At 54.6% G+C, this 19,921-nt stretch overlaps 1 protein-coding gene across 11 annotated transcripts in view; it reads left to right on the top strand.

Moving 5' to 3' along the window:
- Window positions 1-13,257, top strand: part of LOC140903277 (interleukin-6 receptor subunit beta) — a 35,753-nt gene extending 22,496 nt beyond the window's left edge. For 7 of the 11 annotated variants that reach the window (XM_073324292.2, XM_073324291.2, XM_073324298.2 and 4 more), the window contains 6 exons: window positions 461-562; window positions 1,116-1,262; window positions 1,350-1,490; window positions 2,173-2,269; window positions 3,716-3,797; window positions 5,479-6,475. In XM_073324292.2, the coding sequence (XP_073180393.2) occupies window positions 461-562; window positions 1,116-1,262; window positions 1,350-1,490; window positions 2,173-2,269; window positions 3,716-3,797; window positions 5,479-6,045 (1,136 nt within the window). In that variant the 3' untranslated portion in view covers window positions 6,046-6,475. Of the gene's footprint in view, window positions 1-460; window positions 563-1,115; window positions 1,263-1,349; window positions 1,491-2,172; window positions 2,270-3,324; window positions 3,447-3,715; window positions 3,798-5,478; window positions 8,627-12,369 lie in introns of those variants that run through there. The other 4 variants (XM_073324295.2, XM_073324293.2, XM_073324289.2 and 1 more) reach the window with 4 other exon arrangements.
- Window positions 13,258-19,921: the final 6,664 nt, after the last annotated feature.

The following is a 19,921-nucleotide window of genomic DNA, read 5'->3' as shown; positions in this document are numbered from 1 at the left end:
TCTAGCTCCGGTGTTACGGCCTCAGGCTTTTAGTACTACTGCAGGTCCCAAGTTCAAACCCTGTCGTCAGCCCACGTCCCCCAGGCTGGGTGTGAGGTTGGATAGCCAGGCAAGGCAGGAGTATAGGAATTACCAGCGGGGAACAAGCAAGTCCAACAATAGGTGATGCTGACAGCTTCATGGGGCGGGGGGTGGATTCCTTCCTGATCCAGTATGGTGATCAGTGGATACCCTGAAGCATGTGGGCTGAGTCTTCTTGTCAGATGTGCTCCAGCTTAGAGAAGTGTCCATTCGTTTGTTTGGACCCACTTTGCCCCAAAGCTCTCCTGCAGCCTCCCACCCCATGGGGGACTGAAGCGGGAAGCAGGGAGGCTATGCTCTGGGGTGCACGTCCCCTGGGGCTATGATGTGGAAGAGACGGGAGGTTTCACCATCACTTGTCGTTGTCATGTCCCCGCAGAGGCAATTGAGCCGGGGTATCTCTACAGCCTGACAATCTTTGCCCTGAGCGATGGAGCCGTCCAGGCTGCAGGCTCTACAAGTGCTTACTCAAAGCAGATGGGTAGGTGCTGAGTGTTCGGGGCAGACGCGGCCAGATCCCTTCCACCCCTAAGAGAAACCCAGCAGCACTCCAGCCAGTGATGTGGGAAAAGGTGCAGGGGCCACTGGGGAAGCATTAGTCTTGTGTCTCCTGCTGAGCTCATATCTTCCCCTCCCTCCCGGCAGCCAGAGGATGGTTTGGGGAGCTCCTAGGAGACATGGAGTTGGTTTCTGTAAGTCTGGAACCCCTCATTCCTGCAAGGAGGAGGGAGCGGTGTCTAGTGGTTAGGGTGGGACTCCTGGGCTCTATTCCCAGTTCTGCTACTGACCTGCTGCATGGCCTTGGACAAGTCACATAGTTGCTCTATGCCTCCATTTCCCCATCTGTAAAATGGGCATTAATGGAGTTGTGGGGAGGGGATGGAAAGAGTTAATATTTGTGGCAGGCTTTGAGATCCTGCTGATGAAAAGCCTGAAATACCACAGCTGGGAATGAAGGGAGAGGGGATCTCGGCTTTGGGTGCCTGGGATGGGGCTGGTTAACCCTTTCCTCGCCACCCCCTATGTGGTTGCAGCTCCATTCCGTGCCCCAACTCTGCATCCCACCCGGGTCTGGCCATCCCAGGTGGAGGTGCAGTGGGAGGAGGTCCCACTGGAGGAGCAAGGTGGCTTCATCCGGAACTACACCATCTCCTACGAGGAGCAGGGGAAAGACGCCCAGGGTAAGGCACCAACCGGCTTTGTGACCCATGCTGGCTGGGCCTGGGCTCACCAGCTGGGACTGAGCAGCGGCATCTCCTGTCTTACAGCCGTGGTGGTGAACGGCTCCGTCCGTCGCTATCTCATCGTGGGCCTGGCTCCCAACTCCGTGGTGAGGGTGGGCATCTCCGCCAGCACCGACGGGGGAAGCACCCAGGGCTCTGTCCTCTCTATCCGTACCAGCAGCTTTGGTGAGGAAAGTGGAGAACCGGGTGCTATGCCCTAGACTGGGGGTGCTGGGAGGGGTCAGCAGGCACTGAAATGAGGTGGCAGAGACCTGCTTGGGCACATGTAGCTTGTCCCTTGGCCAAGGTAGGATGGATTCCTACCAGCATCTGCTCCAACCAAGCTATGGGGCTTCCACCGCTTCCCTGGGGCAGATGATTCCTTCGCTGGATCGCTCTCGATTCTGCACTTCCGCCTACATTTTCCCCTTTGCCCAGCTCCATCCCATTGCTCCTGTTTCCATCCCCGTACTGGTCCTCTCCCCCTTGGGGTGAGCATCTCCCCCGGAGCCCCTCCCCATAAGCTAGAGTTTCCAGGCTTCCTAAGGCTTGAGATTGGTCACTCCATTTTGCATCAGGTACATTCACAAGGCCTTTGTCCCCACTGCCGCCAAGTGTCCCCCAGCCAGAATGTTCACATCTTACACCCACCTTGCATGGGTGCAAAGGATCATGCGGGGCAGCAGAGAATGGGAGACAGTCTCTGTGGACTGCCGTTGGTCTTGGGCTTTGTGCTGTCCCTGGGCAAATCCCTAGCATGTCAGCTCATGCACCGTGGGGGGGGGGCTGCAATGCAGGCTCCCAAGGGCTCTTGCTCGTTGGTCCCCAGTGGCTTTACACCTAAAGCTTTTCCCTGCTTTCTTTACAGACAATGGGAAGGTTGAACTGTTGCTGTCCTCTTTGTGCATGGGGCTAGTTGTCCTGCTCATCACGGCTGCTCTGGCCTGCGTCCTCAAGCACCCCCTGTACGTATGTTTGTGAGTCCCATCCGGCCACCCGTCTGAGTGTCTGTGGGTGAGGGTGATTTCCCTCCCCCAACCCTCCCGTTGGATCCTGTAAGCTAAGGAGGGTCAGGCCTGGTTAGTGCTTGGTTGGGGGACCACCAAGGAACAGCCAGGTACTATGCTGCAAGGAAGTGGCGTTCGAGAAGTGAGTGCCCTCTACCACGTTGCTGAGTCAGCGTGGGGCTGGGGAGGGTGGTGGGTAACTCAGCGGAGGATGCTCTTCATGCTGAGACGGCACTAAGCCCCGTACCCCAGCATGGTGCTAGGGCAGGGGTCGGCAACCTTTGGCACGTGGCCGCGGGGGCTGCGGGAAGCGGCGCGGGCCAAGGGAGATGCTGGCCGCCACTTCCAGCAGCCCCCAGTGGCCTGGAACGGTGAACCACAGCCAGTGGGAGCTGCGATTGGCCGAACCTGCAGATGCAGCAGGTAAACAAACTGGGCCAGCCCGCCAGGGACTTTCCCTGGCATGCCACGAGCCAAAGGTTGCTGATCCCTGTGCGAGGGAATGCTGTGCTGCCACAGGATCCGTCCTGTAGCTGAGAACTTACACTCCACCCGCAGAGGGCTTTTGGCCATGAACGATCTCGTGGCACTTCCTGCCAAGGAGATTTTAGCCCTGGTGTCCTACGTGCCCTTCCACCTCCTTAATTGTTCCTGAAGTTCTAGGTGGACACAATGTTCCCCTCCACTCCTTGTCCTGAGCGGCAGGATAGGGGTGCCGGGTGCTGTTAAAAAGCCGCCACGTTCCCCTAGCAGGGACTCGCAGAATCCTAGAAGTCAGAGCTGGAAGAGACCTACGAGGTCCCACCCCGTCCATCCCCCAGCCAGGGCAGGATTCGTCCCCTCAGGGCAGGTTGCCAAGCCCCGGGATCTGCAACTCCGTGGTGGGTCCAAGAATCCCTGTGCAGAGTTTGCCGAGCCCTCTGGGATGGGAAGTGCTCCGATAGGAATGTGGGCTCTCATCGTTATTTTCCTATCTACAAAAGGGCCTTCATCTTTCCCTTTAAAACATTTAGTGTTCCTGTGATCTTAGCGTTCCCTTCAGGACTCTTGTCAGAGCTTTGGAGCAGCCAAAGAGAGTCCGTTCCCAGAATCCTTCACCCTGAGCCTGGTGCATCCTGGGACAGGACTTTGGGAGGTTAGTCAATGCCGTAGGCATCCCTAGGCAATGCAGACATAATCAGCAAAGCTCAGAGGGCCTGCTCCAAAGCCCACTCAAGCCTGTCGTTGATTTCAGTGAGTGCTGGACCAGCCCCCTAGTCTGGTACCTCTGGATCCAGTGTCAGGGCCCTAGCTAATGGAGCCTCCAATCCCTGGGGAGACCATGCTAGTCACAAGAATGTAGAGAGGCCTTTCCCTCCTCGATGTGGTCATCTCCCTACCAATGCAGGGTGTTGTCCTCCACAGAATACAGGGCTGCCTGTGGCCGCACGTCCCTGACCCCGCTAAAAGCCACCTGGCCAGCTGGCTGCCACCGAAGCTGTGGCTGGTGAGTACACGTTTTTCTGCAGAGATGTGGTGGGTGCTGTTCGGTTCGCTGCCTCTCTGCTCCTCTCTGCTCTGCAGGAAGTTGCTAATTAACCAAAAGTTGCCAGTAAGAGGAAGGCCCCTGCAGTGTGGGGCAGTCCTGGGGAGTTGCGGTGCCGTACAGCAGCAAGGAGAGGGTTTACCGCTGGACGCCAGGCTTTTCCCCAGGGAGCCGGGGCACGGGGAGGCCATAGGGCTGCATGGTACCTCCCCGTGCTCTCCAGGCTGCACCCTGGTCTGGCACCAGGCTCTGGTGCACATTCCAGTGCTTCCTTCCCTGGCTGCAGCCCCACAAGCCTGCCTGCGGTTGGGGCTTTCCACAAGGAGCTGGGTGCTGGGGGCCTGCAGGGCTGCAACTAACAAAAAATAGTGTCAGGAAGTGGCCAGGCAGGTGCTAATATCCAGATCCCTTGAACTTGAAAGCCAGGGGGTTGGGCTCTGTCCCCAGACAAATGTTGCTAATAACTGAAAATGGTCAATGTGAGGAGTGCTAATAGCTGGCTCCGCCTGCCTGAGGGTTTCCTGCGCCCTATTCTGGGAATTGGTCGCCGTCTCTGGCAAATGTACGAGGAGCAGACTGTGAGCTTCTCCCTCCCCCGGCCCCCCCAGGCTGTTTTCCCAGTGCCGTAAGATCTGGAGGTCATGTCTCCAAGGAGCACAGAGAGAAGGCGGGAGTGGAAGGGAAAGAGGCTACCCAGGCTGGGAGATCTCCGAGTCTCTGCCAGGTCCCCTGTCACACCGAGCCACCCTCCCCACAGGACAAGAAAACACCCTTCCCCAATGACTTGACATCTCTCAGTGCTGAGCTTCCAGGCACGACGCCCATTGTCTGACTGCTCCACCACTGCTCTCTCACTGCGTTAAGTCCCTTAAACGTAGCAATATGTCTCCTGTCCCTGCAAGGTCTTAAAGGCGCGGGTCTCTGTTTTTCTTCAGCCACGGGCACCCGGTGGGTTTTCTCTGCAGGGATGCGCCAAGTTCAGCTGCTTGCCAGCCACCCATTCCCTGGGCCCTTCCTTTGTGCACCATTGGCTGGCACCATCATGTTATGGGGGGGATGGGAGGGACACATGTAATTTGCCCGCTGGCTGTCGCAGTCATAGGTCACCAGCGGCTGTGTGCATTACTCGAGCTAGGGGGCATGTTTTTGGCAGATAGTAAAGTCACGGAAAAAATGCATTTGGGAGGCAGCGAAATGACGAGTGAATTTCAGTTGAATTCGGCAAATAGTTTTGGCCGGAAAAACAAAATGAAGCGGGAGTGCGGGAGGCAGTAGTGGAATTGAAAAAGTCAAAACAGTTTGGCCATTTTGAAATGAAATGTTTTGGCTTCTTGTTTCCAAACGGCATTTTTCTTTTGAAATGTTGGTACCCTTTTTTTTTTTAAAAGGTGGGTGAAAAATACCCCAAAATGACCTGCCCCAAAAAACTTGGGGGGGGGCGAAATTCATCAGAGTCAAACAGAACATTTTAGTTCAACCCAAAATGAATGTGTTTATTTCAGTGAGAAAACCCCCAAATAATTCAGTTTCAATTCAAACCAAACCATTTACTTTCTTTGAAGGGTGGGGGGGGGCATCTGCCCGTAAACCAAAAAAATCAATAATTCGTTCAGCTCTCCATGTAACCTCCTCACCCTTGCAGGACTTGGGGAACTTCCCAGTGGAGCCGAGCAAAAAGCAGAGAGCGGGGTATCCCGACTTTCCGTTCCATGGGGTCTCGGGAGTCATCTGTGGCCAGCGGGAGGAGATGATAATGTGCAAGTCCTTCCTGGAAAGCACCTGGCCAGCAGAGGCCTCCAGCGCCGGGGAAAAATACAGTCAGCCCCTCCAGACCATCCTCCGTGGAGACGTGACCACCCCAGACCAAACTCAGGCAAGACGCCAAAGCAAGGTGGAGTATTCCACAGTGATCGTCTGGGCATATCCCAGTGGCGCACCACCAAGATCTAGTGCTCCCTGGTCCCAACCTACCCCTCAGAGCCCAGAGAGCTCTGGTCCCAGCCATGAGCCTGGCTTGAGGATCTGCTCCCAAAGCCCATCCTGTGAGCCCCTGGATGGGTCATGCTGGCAATGCGGCCAACAGCCAGATGGAGGGCTAGCTTCCTTGGGGGCATTTCCGCTCCTGAGGACCCTGGTTGTGGAGGGATCTGGAGACCTCCAGCCTAATGGAGATCACCCTGCGGGCGCACTCAGCCCAGTGACGCCCTAACGGCCTCTGGAGAGAGACCTCCGCTCCCAGGGCAGGTGTACGAATGAGGGAGGGTGATAAGGCCATCTCGGTGGACTCTTACCCCACCAGGCAGAGGAGTGGGGCATCAAGCAGAGCCCAGCTCCTCCAGGGGTGGGAGTGAGAGCCCTGCTGATCAAAACACGGCCTTAATGATACCAGGGAGGGCTGAAAATGGGGCCGGAAGGAGCTTTATGGGGCTGGATCTCCATGCAATAGTCACGGGCGCAGGGAGGTGTTCCTCTTCCCCCGCCTCTGCCGGCTTTTCCCCATGCTTCGTGCTTAGCCAGTCAGGGCCAATCCTTTCCCACTAACGCAGCCTGCTGATCCGTGTGTGCCGTGTCGCTCTCTTTGCCTGAGCCTTGGACAAGCTGAGCATTTCCCAGACCCTGTCTTCGGAGCCTGGCTCCTGCTCTTGATTCACGCTCAGTCCAGTCCCCCGTGATGTCAAGCAAGACAGCGACCGTCCAGCTAGCAAGTCCTGCCAGTGTGTTTAAAGGCCTCCCCTCCCTCTTGCTACATGCTCCTGGGTCCTGTTAGCAATGATCGTAGGCGTTGGAGCTGTGGGGATTGTTATCCATTCCCTCCGCCTGTCTGGGTTTGTTCCCCGCAGTACGTTGTTGGGTCCCAAATAACTTTGTTTACTAAATGTATCCCTCCCCCCACAAAAAAAAATAGAAAAGCCAGGTCAAGCTCCATATGCTGCTGCTCTGGCAGCTTCTGCAACACAGAACACGGTGAGCGCCCCTGGAGGGCCTACAAACTATTTAAAGGGATACGCCTCTATTTCTATACATTCCGTGTCTTAAATAACCCACAATTAATTGAACTGCCACCGCTTGGCTTGGAAGCCCAGCAAACCTCACTGGCGGGGAGCATTTGCCAAAGTAGCTGACTGACACAGGATTAAACTGGATTCCTTTATGGAGCTTTCTCTCCGAATTTCACATGAGCTTTGCTATTTGTGGGTACTTAAGACTTACTGATTTCCCACCCCACCCTCAACCGGGCGTGCATTCTGCATTTAAAACCGAGTGCGCATCACGCAGATATAAGTGCTGTGGAACAATGAAGCCATGCGTGTTTGCTGATCTGTGTTCTGTCTGGTTTTGATAGGGATTGGATTGTGTCTTATTGTAACTGTTTGCTCAGCACCAGAGTCTTTGGCAATGGGGGGCATGTGTAATAATTTTACCCCCCAGTTATTAAACATCCAGAGGAAGCCAATCTTTTGCATTTTTCCCCCCTCCTGTTTTCTAGGAGGCCGTGGGTTTCAAATCCCACCTTAGACCTCCCCTCTGCCAGGCCGTGACTGCTACTTATCCCATTGTCCTCTCAGTGCGACCTTGTGTTGTTTATAGACACCTGTTGTCTCATCCTCTCCTGCCCTTGTGAGCGCTGCAGGGCAGGGAGCGTCTCTTGGTTATGTATGTACAGCGCCTAGCGCAAAGGGGCTGGGGCCTCTAGGTCTATGCCAATACAAGGAATTACAATGGGCGGCTGGTCTTAGGTGCAGAGACATCCTCTCTGATTAAGCCTCTGTCTGCGGCATCCTTTGAAACCCAGTAGAGCCTGGAGTTACCCCCTTCCCTTGCAGCTTGTGTCACCGCTCACACCCGTGCAAAGTTGCTGTAAATTGTGAGTGTGGGTGGAGAACGCTGAGCGTGGGGTGTTATGCACCTGCCTTGCCCGGGTGTTGGTGACAACACAAATTGCCGGGCCCAGGACGAGTTTGTTCTCACATGGTGGGTGGGGAAACTGCTCCCGGGGAGATGAGCCATCAGCTTCAACCCTCTGAGTATGTCTACGCTGCAAAGAACACACCCTCCCGCCCCATCCCGGTGTCCAGGTCAACTGCCTCTGGCTCAGACTACAAAGAGCAGCGTAGACATTCCCGCTTGGGCTGCAGCCTGGGCTCTGCAACCTCAGGAGATGGGGTGGAGCCTTGGCACCCAGGCTGTGGCCTGAGCGGGAACGTCTACACTACTGTTAGCCTCGCTGCATGTCAGTCAAGCTGGGCTCTGAGCCTTGGGGGTGGGGGGTTCTTTGCAGTGTAAATATACCCCACATGGCAGAGCTGGGAATAAAATTGGAGTGTCCCAATGTGATGAACCGGGACTGTTCTTAATGTTTCCTCTGAATACTGTGGGGGTGCCTCAGTTTCCCCTAGGCAGTTCTTAAGTCTCTAGGGGGTGGGATGAGGGGGTGTAATTGGTGCAGAGCAAAGGGCCAGGGTACATAAATGGCTGACACTCTGTCTCCTGGCAACGGATGGCCTGGGCCCTTCCCCGCTGCAAGGTGAGAGCTAAAGGGGTTGGAGAACAAAGGAATCCGGTGACCTCCTGGCCAGGGAAAGGGACAAAGCCCAGAGGAGTGGGGGGGGGGCTGGAGAGTGAGTCAGTTTGGGGCTGGCTGGGGACGAGGAGTGAAGTGCAGAACTGGTTGTCTGGCTCACTGCTCCCCAAAATGGACTCGGCTGAGGGGGTCCTGTTCTCTGTACCTACAAGCTCTGTTTTAGACCGTGTTCCTGTCATCTAATAAACCTGTTTTACTGGCTGGCTAAGAGTCGCGTCTGATTGCGAAGTTGGGGGGCAGGACTCTCTGGCTTCCCCAGGACCCTGCATAGGCAGACTCGCTGCGGGAAGCACACGGAGGGGTAGAGGATGCTGAATGCTCCAAGGTCAGACCCAGGAAGGTGGAAGCCGTGTGAGCTTCTTGCCCTGAAGACAGTCTGCTCACAGAGAGGAGACTTCCCCAGAGTCCTGACTGGCTTCGTAGGGAGCAGTTCCCGAGCATCGCCTTAAGACTTAAGAAATGCATAGGGGAAACTGAGGCACCCCTACAGTATTCAGAGGAAACATTAAGAACAGTCCCACTTCGTCACATCCGACTCCCAGGCCTGCGTGTCAGTGACGAAGCAGAACTGCCCCATTGAGAGGAATGTAAATGTGCATCAGTCATTGTAAGGGGCAGGGGGAGGCTGGAAGGCCTGGGGCTAAGCCAACCTTACCCCAGGAGGATCCCGCCTTTGGGGAATCGGGCGATGCCCTCAGACAGAGCTGCACTTAAAGGGGAACCCCAGGAAACTGCAGCTAAGTCTGCAGCTACTGCAGGGAGCAAGAAGGGTCTTGAGGAACTAGCTCTCCAGGCAGTGGGTGGCCTGGCAGAGACCCTGCCCAAGCAGGAGAGAAACGGTAAAGGCCAGCTGGGCTGAAGACTGACCTTTTCGTATAGGTCACTGGCCGCAATGAGGGAGAATGTTTGAACCACCCTTGCGCTGTGGATTTTTAAAAGGCCCTAAGGGGGGGGGGAACAGGAGCAGGGTGCCATAGAGCGGCCCCTGCCCGCAAGGGGGTACATGGGAGGCAGCTGCCCCTGTTACAGTCCCACCAGAAGCAGAGCAGGACCTTCCTTAGATGGAAGGGCTGGTCTTGGGATTACGATAATGGCCCAGGCTGCAGGAACTCTTTCTTCAGGCCCCAGCTCTGACACTGACTCTGTGACCTTGGGCAAGTCACTTCAACAGGAGAGAATAAATAAAAAACGTGCTGGCCCCCTTCACCAGGAGCCATCTGACACATGCCAGTGTTTTTAAGAACACGTTAGCCATTAACCATGGGTCAGGAGTGGTCTAAACATACTTAATCCTGCCTCAGGCTGGCGGATGGACGGCTTGAGCTCCCTTTCAGCCCTCCTCCGTTTGTGTGACTCTATGTGCCAACACACTGGGCCAGCGCTCTCTGCCTCAGTTTCCCCATCTGTAAAACAGGGTCAACCAGCCCTCCTTTCCCCCACCCTTTGTTGGTCTTGTCTATTTTGAGTCTCAGCTCTTTGGGGCAGGGACTGTACCTTGCTCTGTGGCTGTGCTGTCCCGATCTTGGATGGGACCTCGTAACTCTACCATAACACAACTCACGAACCGCAAAGAATTCTGTTAGCTAAATGGAGGAAGGTCAGAGCGGAGTTGATAACAATCTAGAGTCACTTGTTTAAACACAAATCCCGCACTTCCTCCCACCCCATGCAAATGAATTATTTAGAAAAGCCCTAAATATAAACCCCAAAGAAAAGAAAGTTGGGGGGATGCAAACAAAGGGATGACTCACTTCCCCAAAGGCCGGGCGGGAGACACTGCTGTGGAGGGAAAAGGACAGACAATTGCCTCCGGTTACAACAATCCTTGTGGCCCTGCATTGTGCGAGAGCAAAGAATCAAGGCTTTCGAGCCAGGAACCTCAGCTGTGAAGGCCTTTGGCAGGGACAAGGCCGAGCGAACAGGGAAACAATTGAATAGGGGAACAAAACCGCTCTGAAGAGGAAATTAATTAAAAGGCATTGTGGGGAGAGAGAAAGAGCATATAGACTGATGTTTCAATTCAATGGGCTTTATAAGAAGGGTGAAAATTGGTCCCCCACAGCTGTGCTACAGAAACTCTATGGGTCCCGGCGGCCGTGACTTGCACTGCTCGGGTGCTTTTCCCCTGAGGAGCACTAGTACGTAGGAGTTGTTACAGTAGCACTGAAGGGATCAGGGCCCAGTTGTGCTAGGTGCGGTACGTCTGTATTAAGGGTCTGTCTACGCTTGGAGTGGAGCATGTGACTCCCGGCCCACGGAGGCGTAGTCCCACTCACTCTCAGCCAGCTAGCTTGCTAAAAGCCAAGCCTAGCCACCCACTGTCCGTGCTATATGCTGTTTTGATGCATCACTCCTAGAGCTGGGACTCGCACCCCTAGCTTCATGGGTAGACCCCCAGCAAGCCCGTTCCAGCACCAGACACAGGCTTGGAGAAGGGGGTAGGGATCTTCCCTGTTTTACAGATCGGGGACCGAGGCGGCCGTGTAGGGAGAAGGTGGCTGATTGTAGGTGTGGCTGCATCCCCTTTGCTCATGCCAATGGGTACACGAAGTCGCGTGGGTGAAGTTGGTGGATGTGACAAGGAACGGTGCAGGTAGCAGAGCTGCTCAGCAAGGAAGCATTGTAACAAAGCGAGCACTAGCTGGGAACTTGACAGCTGTTAGCATGCAGCATACCACAGCAGCAGTGGGAATAGAACTGACCCTTCTGGTCCAAAAAGCCCAGGTGCTAATCGTTTGAGCTAACAGAGAATCGTCATGAGCTGCTCGCAGTATAGGGCTTATGACACACTCAGTTCAGATTACATACAGCAGAGGGCAGTAGTGTAAATGGACACACCAATGCAGTTATTATAATATTTAATATTATAATATTATAAAGGTCTGTAGGTTTGTAGCCGAAGGTCATTCTTCAGATGAGCGATGTGATATAAACCTGTTGGTCTGGGAATCAAAGCTTTGCAGGTTCCCTGGTAAGGCAGAGCTGCAAACCGGCTAATGGCAGGAAATGCAAGAAGCGCGCTCTCGGATTTTCCATCCTCGCTTCGCTCCAGCGTTCGTTTTCACCCACCTGCCCTTTGTGGAGTTAATTTTCGAACCGCATTGGTGCTACAAAGCCCTTTCTGTCCAGATTTCCCCGTGGGACAGACTCCTGTTTCTTTTGTCAAGAGCGAGTGCATTAGCGCAGCTATAAAAGGAGGTGGGTATTTTCCAGGAGCTCAGCGCAATCTGGAAGCTGCTTTTCCATTCTCTCTCCACGCCGGGCGTTGGAATGGGTGCTGGCTCACTCCGGGGTGTTTACCAAAGAGCTGGGACTGGCTTTCACTGTCACTGTCTGTTTAGAACGGGCCAATGCACATGCCCACAGGCCTACGTTTTCAAAAGGCACTAGAGACACTTGAATGGGCTTGGTCTGTCGGAGGAGCGGGTGCTTGGCCCTTTCTGAAAATGAGGCCCCTTGCAGGTGGCTCACGGTGGGAACTCAAAATCACTAGTCTGGTTTGAAAATCGTGGCCCTGCTTTTCTACCTAACTTTTAGCACCGGCATAATCCCGTTTAAACGCCATCCTGTGCTTAAGCCCCTTGTTGAGTCAGGTCCATAGGAACGTTGTGGGAAGAGCGGCTTTGCCAGCAGGCGCTTTGTGAAGGATGGCTCGAGCTGTAGGGGCAGCGGAGGACCCGGTCTGTGTTACTTGCCCCTTGATGTCGGTAACACTCACCGTTTGGCGAGGCTCCTAGTCACCTGGCCGCACAAAGCACACCAAGAGCTACCTTTTCCAAGGGCCTCTTGCAAATATTTGAGGGTTTGCAGGCAAAAAAGGGGGGTGTGCGTGCCAACCAGAGACCTGCTTTGTGCCCACAGTTCTCCAGTGGGTGCAGGGCTAAGGCCATTTTGCATGTCTTTAAAAAAACCCATCCGTGCTTAGCAAGAGTACACTGCATTTCCTGACAGGATGTTCTTGGATATCGGCCTTGTGTATTATTTTGAATCCGGCAACCGGAGGGTTAATCACATCTGCGCCTGGAGCACGAGGGACAGTTTGCTTCACGGGCGCCTGCTGCCTTTCTCGTCGCAGTCCCGAGGAAACAGACAAAACGCGACACTTCGTTCCAGTGAAACAAAGTACGACACATTGTTCCAGCAAATGTTCTAGCCTGGACTTGTGGCTAATTATTCTAGAGAACAGCTTGCGACCCGCTGCTAACGGGAAGGGTAGGGATGCGTCAGGACGCAGCAGCTGTCATGGTGGCTGCGAGGAGAATGTGTAGGAGAAATTCTCAGCCTAGGAAATCAGAGATGTTTTCTGCAGAAAGAAATTGCCTGCAGTTTTTGGTTCTTAACCTTCCCCAAGGCCCGGGGGCCCTGTCTGGGCCTGGCTTATGGCTCTGTATCTGTAAGGGCCTCCGGCATGGTAGCCTGCAGGAAAGGGTTCTAACATTCACTGTGTATTTTGACAGTAAGCTCTTTGGGGGCAGGGGCTGTCTCTCATGATGCGTGTCTGCAGCACCTAGCCGTGTGGGGCCCTGAGATTGGTTTGGTCCTATAGAGCAGTGGTTCTCAACTAGGGGTAAGCGTCCTCCTGGGGGTATGCAGAGGTCTCCAGGGGGGTACATCAACTCATCTAGATCAGTGTTTCTCAACCGGGCATGGGGGGTGGAACAGGTTTAGGGGGGTCACAAGTGCAAGGCCGGCCTTAGGGGGTTGCAAGCAGGGCAATTGCTCAGGGCCCCACTCACAGAGGCCCCCTGAAGCGAAGTTACATGCTTCAGTCCCGGTCGGCTCAGGCTTCAGACGAGGCTCACAAGTATCACACTGAAGTGCAAGCACAATATGTGTATTCCAGTCGATTTATTTTATAATGATATGGTGAACCTGGGAAAGTCAGCCATTGTTCAGGGCTAATGTAGTTGTGACACTTTTTATTCTTAAGTCCGATTTTGTCAGCAAGTCGTTCTGAAGTGAGGTGGAAGTTGGGGTACGCGAGACAAATCAGACTCCTGAAATGGGGACAGTCATCTGGAAAGATTGAGAACCCCTGCTCTAGAAGCTACTCCACTACACATAATAAGGATGAAACTGACCTAGATTACTTTACACACACAAATTGTTCCCAGCCCTGCATCGGCCATATGCCAGCCTGGCATAGATTTCGTGCACGGCTGGAGAGGTTTGTAACCGAAATGCAACCGCAGCAGCAATAACTCACTATGCTCCAGTCACCAGGTCAGGTTTTTTATCCTGTTTCATTCAGTGCCCCAATGAAACCCAGCATTACGCAGCCATTCAGTGCCAGAGGGTAGCCTTTCCAAAGTTCCTAAGTCTCACGGAAATGGGATGTAGACGTCAGAGAGCCACAGGGTACATCTAACACTGCAAAACCAGCACCCGTGGCAGCAAGTCTCAGAGCTCGGGTCAACTGATTTGAGCTCACGGGGCTTGCGCTCTGGGAGTGAAAACAGCAGTGTACACATTCAGGCTTGGGCTGGATTCTGGGCGCTGAGACCCTCCACTCTCACTGGGTTTCAGAACCCAGGCTCCAGCGGGAGCCCAAACGGCTACCCCACTATTTTTACCCTCCATGGTGTGAGCTTGAGTCAGCTGACCTGGGCTCTGAGACTCACGGCTGTGAGTGTGCTGTGGGTCCCCGAATGGGACTTAGCCTCCCAAGTCATTGAAGGGCTTTTTCAAATTTTCCCCATAGTGCCTTTCATTTGTAGATGCCAAACTGCTTGGCTAACTCGCAGATGGCAAAGTGTTTATGCAATGCAAGAATCCCCTGTGCCTGTCAAATCCAGGCCCCGCTGGGGCAAAACAGGGCACATAGCCACAACACAAGACAGAAAGTGAAGAACGCAAAGGCTATCACGTCCATTTGAAACTGCGGGCCAGTCGTACAGCCCAGTTAGCCTTGGCTACAGCCATCACGCACCCGGTAGCCAAAACACACACCCTCCCCTACTATGATCATAAGTCAGCAATGCAGCAGAGCGCATCCTGCAATGCTGGTAGCCGGGAGACAGGTGAGCAGAGGTGACTGGGGGCGGGCCTCATGCTTTCTTTCATAGGGTCTTGCCTTACCATTCATGAAAATGGAATGGCCAGTGGTTTGATTCCAGTCCTGGACTGGTTTCTCCCGCTGCCGTTCTGCTGTTCTGACACCGGAGGGCAACAGAGCTTCAGCTTCTCATTGCTCTCAACTCAAAACCCCAAAGTGAACCTACCTCGTCCTGCTAGTTCTGATCCTTTCCTGGGCCTTTGTGCCTAGACCTGCCCTGCTCCATTCGAACAATTAAAGCCCTGCCTGGGTTCCACAGTGCCATCCCCTTTTGGCCAGTCTCGTTCTAGGGCCTGTCTCAAAAAAGCCCGAGTTTTCCACTGCGAATGGGATTTCTCGTCATTAACCCATACGGATTGTTTAACATTCTCGCTCCCTGGACACCTGCCCCTCCGCCCCTCCTTTTGCCAACCCCCCCAGCCATTAGCTGCACTAACCCTTTTAGATTGAAGTATTAAGGTCAGACGTGACCTTTTTTACCTACTATTACAAGAAACACTGAAGACGACGCTAATGGGGAAGAAATTCGTTTCAAACATAATGATTTCTCGCCCTTTGCTTTGTGCGTCTGAGAGCCCTATGTGTAGCATCAGTTTCACTGAATCTCCAGTATCCATGCTTAGTTTCTGGGGTTCCCCTCTCCCCTGGGAGGGGCCGGGGGGGAGGGGGAGGTTCACAGAGCAACCGAAGGAGCAAAAGCTTGATTGAAAATTGGAGACTGTGCCTGTCGAATCACCAGAAGTGGCAGGTGGTCTCCGGGGCAGAATGGGGGCATTCCACACAGGTGGAAGTGCAAACCACTGGACCTCGTGCGTTAGGGGTCCCGCACCCACAGCAGGTGTAAGCCTATTCCAGCTGCAGCCAGAGGCTGGATCTTTAGCTTAGCCAGGAGAGACTCATGCTTTCAACAGACCCAGCTTTGAAATGGACTTCCCCCAGGGCAGACCCCTGGGCCACACAGCCCTGTCTGCTTAATTATTAATTAAAATGGACAAGGCCGGAAAGAAAACATCTTGGGGCAAAACCCTCCCTGGTGTAAGTCAAAGGCATAACTGGCTCCACAGCAGGGATGAATTTGGCTTATTAAGTGCGGCATTTCTGAGCAGCTGCTTCCGCCTTCGACTGGCTGTTGTATCCAGCTGCCAGGCAATAAGATGTGGCCACTCAGAATGACTAGGCTGATGAGTTCTGTTTCAGGATCTGTTACGGATCCCAGCTCATGGCCCCTCTGTCTGCATCAACAAACAATGGCCAGTACCTGCGGGGCTCCTTTGGATTGTAAATGCTCTGATAGGGCAAATATTTAAGACCTCGCTCCTGCAGTGAGCTCTCTGCAAATGGGCGCCAGGTGGGTGCAGTGGGCTGCCAGTGCAGAGTTCATTGCAGGCCTGGGGCTGGGGGTGCCAGGCCTCTGGTTTTCGACTGGAAAGCCTGGTCGAAAAGGGACCCTGGCGGCTCTGGTCGTCAGCGCAGTGGAGGCCCGGGGCTAAGGCAGTCTCCATGCCTGCCCTAGCTCCACGCAGCTCCCGGAAGTGGCCACTATGTCCCTGCAGCCCCTAGGCACATGGGCAGCCACGGAGGTTCCGCACGCTGCCCTTGCTCCAAGTGCCGGCTCCGCAGCTGCCATTGGCTGGGAACCACAACCAATGGGAGCTGCGGGGGTGGCGCCTGCAAGCGCGAGGGCAGCGCACAGTGACCTGGCGGCCGCTTCCCAGGAGCCACAGTAAGTGCTGCTGGGACCCCAACCCACTGCCCCAAGCCGGAGCCCTTTCCCGTACTCAAACTCCTTCCCGGAGCCCGCACCCCCAGTCAGAGCCTTCACCCCCCTCCTGCACCGCAACCCACTGTCCCAGCTTGGAGTCCCTTCCTGGAGCCTGCACCCCCAGCCAGAGCCCTCACCCCCCTTCTGCACTCCTACCCCATCCCGGAGCCCCCTCGTTCACCCCAAACCCCTCATCCCCAGCCCCACCCCAGAACCCACACTGCCAGCTGGAGCCCTCACCCCCCTGCACACACCCCAACCCCCCTGCCCCAGCCCAGTGAAAGTGAGTGAGGGTGGGGGATGGAACAAGCGGGGGCGGGCTGTCAGAGGAGAGGCAGGGCGGGGCGGGACAGGGGTGTTCGGTTTTGTGTGATTAGAAAGGTGGCAACCCTACCTGGGGCCTGAGTCACTAGAATGGAAACACCCCTTCGAAATAAGGCTGGGGTTCTCCAAGGACCCGCGAGACTCACCCGCAACATCCTGACTGGAGGGACAGATTTACAGGCAGGGCCTCTCGTGGCTAGGTCCACCCTTTGCAGCTCTCCGCCCACCCCTCCACCGGCATTGGTTGCAACCTGTGAGCACCCCGTTCTGGGCAGGTTCTCGGACGCACCACCTCCCTCTAGGCAAATCAGCTCATTGCTGGGAAGAAAAGCTGCACTATTTTGGTTGTTTAACTGCAGCCAGGCTAAGCAAACAAGCCAGGGCCCTGGCAGGATCCACTTCATTTCCAGTAGAAAACAGGGCTGCTAGCTAGAGAATTTAGCAGGAGCACGTCAGGTTTCAGTATGTTACAGCCCCGATTCTGCTCCCGGCAAGGGCCTGTTAGCAATTCCGATGCCAATTAGGGCTGCTAGGTGGCTTAGTAGTAATTGACGTGTACACGGTGCCTTTTCTGCCAAAGGACCCTTCCCCGCAAGCCCCTTCGCGGGCAGAGCTCCTGCTGGAGCTCCGCTCATCATGCCCTGCAAAGAGACCATGCCGCTCCGCCGTAGCACCTCCGGGACAGAGGCCACCAGCTTGCACATTGTACCACACGTGGGTGTGGGGAAAGGTTTGGGCTGAGGAGAGCAGGGGAACCCCCCCGTCCTCATGAAAGTGATGTTGGATCTTCACTATCTGCACAGAGCCGGCAGAGAGCTCGGTGGCTTCTTAGAATAAGGGGCGTGATGCTCACTTTACCAGCCTTGGAAGGATCAGCTGGGTGAGTCTGGTGGGGTTTGATCCTGTCTTTCCAGGGAGTCTAGAGATTTCAGGGCTGCTCAGATCACGGAACCACGGTCCAGTCATTTCAAATGTCGCAGGGCACTGGAGGAGCTGGGGGAACCAGTACTAGGGGAGGGGATTACAGGGTTAGTACCAGAGCCCGATGGGGACCTAAGGCCTAGCAGAGCCGCAAGAGCGATCTCGGGGAGCTTAGTGTCAGATGAGTGGGAGAGAAAGGGTTAGTTTAAATACACAGGAAACATTCCCCCACCTCCCAAAATGCCTCCCTGTTGAAAACGTCTCCTTTTCACCTCCCCCCCACCCCTCCTCCTAGGCCATACATGGCATCCTGCTAGCTGGAGATGCTGCCCCAGCCGGAGCTGGATCAGGGGCTGGAGAAAGCACTGACCACGGGGACACCAGGCCAGCTCAGAAACTGCCCTTTAAAGAAGCGGCGAGGAGAGCAGCCATGTTGGAATCACTGCCCCTCTGGGGGGGTGGGGGGGGGAGACTTGGCTGCCCACTGGAGGCACCCAGGGTGTGTCTACACTGCAGCTGGCAGCGAGCCCCAGCCACCCTGCCACCTGCTCCTAGATGCAGCGTAGACATCCCCACAGGCATCTGGGTAACCACCCCGCCCTGTCCTGTGTGCTGACTTCCGAGGCATTCAGAGGGAGGCACGGCTGTTACATGCTTGGGAGCACATGTTACACCCCACCAAGGAAAGAAACACGGCATGGTTACCTAACGAACGCCCTGGGCCAGCTGCCAGCTAAGTGGCCCTGCCTCTCCCAGGGGCTCTATGGATCAGCTCCTCCCACAGAAAGACCTCAAGCGAGAAAAGCAAATAGGCAAGAATCTAAACTCTTAGCAGCTGGCAGGGGGTAGTTAAACACCTAGAGAGATGGAAAGGCTTTGTAGCTGGGGGTCCATGCCCCTGGGAAGGGCAGCAGGGAGTCTCCAACGAAAGGGGGCACTGCTATCGACTTGGTACTAGCCAGGGTTGTGGCACTAGAGAACCAACAGCTGGAAGTGCAAAGTCCTCCGTGACACTCCTGCTTTGTGCCACCCCCGCCAGTGGGGACGCAGAGCACGCAGCCGGATACGCTGCTGACCTGCTGGCTGGGGAAGGCTACGAGGAGTCCGGCGGCACCTTAAAGACTAACAGATTTGTTTGGGCACAAGCTTTCGTGGGTAAAAAACCCCACTTCTTCAGATGCATCTCGTGCAGCTGAAGAAGCGGATTGCAGGATCCCTTGACTCGGGTTGCAGGCTTGAGGCCTAAAGGTAGTGGGCCTGATTCTGCAGTGCACTGAATCTTGTGCAGCCATTCCCACTAGTGCAACATGGGTGCAAAACACAACGGGCACGTCTTACACCTGCTGTGCACCCACTTTGCCCGGTGGGAATGACTGCGCAGAGTGCAGGGCTCTGCAGAATCAGGCCCACTACCTTTCGGTCTCAAGCCTGCAACCCGAGTCAATGGTCCCTGCAACCAGCCCCTTGCGCCCCCATGGGTTTGCACTATAATCAACGGGGTTCCTTCTGCCCAGGTGGATCACATTGTGCGTGTTGAGTGAATGGGACCTTCCAGGATGGCCGTGAGGAGTGATACTTCTCTCCTTAAACCCTGGGGCATCCTGCAAGAGTTTCCAGGCCTGCTGGCTTCCCACAGTGACCCTGAGCATCTTTTACAAGCCAGCCATGAAGTATGTAAACAAACTGGATTGGTAGCTATCATCTGGGTGGTTTCTACATTATTATTACATTTCCTTCAGTTTCTAACCAAGGATCAGTCCTGGGGTCTGGGACTCTCCTGCAAGGCTGAAGCAAACAAAATGCAACTGATGAGAGAAATGCAATATAGACAACCATCACCATAAGAATCAAATGTTTTATGGAGCCCCGGCATGCTAGCCTTTTACCTTCACTGTTTTAACCTTTGCATTGTTTGAGTTTTCCATTGCAGACTTTGTCCCCATCTCTAGGCTAACTTCTGTGCTCTGCTACCTAGATTCAAAGAATTTAGATTCATAGATTTTAAGGCCTGAAGAGACTTTAGATCATCTAATCTTGTATAACACAGGCCATAGATTTTCTCCCAGTTATCCCCGCACTGACCCCTAACATCTCTTCCTGGCATCCAGTCTTGATTTGAAGACATCAAGAGGCGGCAAATCCATCATTTCCCTTGGAAGTTTGTTCCAGTGGTTAGTCACCCGCACTGTTCAAAATTCATGCCTCAGTTCCGATTTGAATTTGTCTGGCTTTAACTTCCAGCCCTCGCTTCTTGTTATGCCTTTCTCTGCTAGGTGAAAGATCTCTTTAGTACCCAGTAATTTACTTCCCTGACGGTCCTTAGACACGGTAATCAAGTCACTTCTCAGTCATCTTTGTGGTAAGCTAAACAGATGGAGGTCCGTCAATCTCTCTGCATCAGGCGTTTGCTCCAGCCCTTGGATAATTTTTGTGGCTCTTCT

This window comes from Lepidochelys kempii, chromosome 25 (assembly GCF_965140285.1).
Source record: "Lepidochelys kempii isolate rLepKem1 chromosome 25, rLepKem1.hap1, whole genome shotgun sequence".
Taxonomy (NCBI): domain Eukaryota; kingdom Metazoa; phylum Chordata; order Testudines; family Cheloniidae; genus Lepidochelys; species Lepidochelys kempii.
This window is presented reverse-complemented; position numbering and strand designations above follow the sequence as displayed.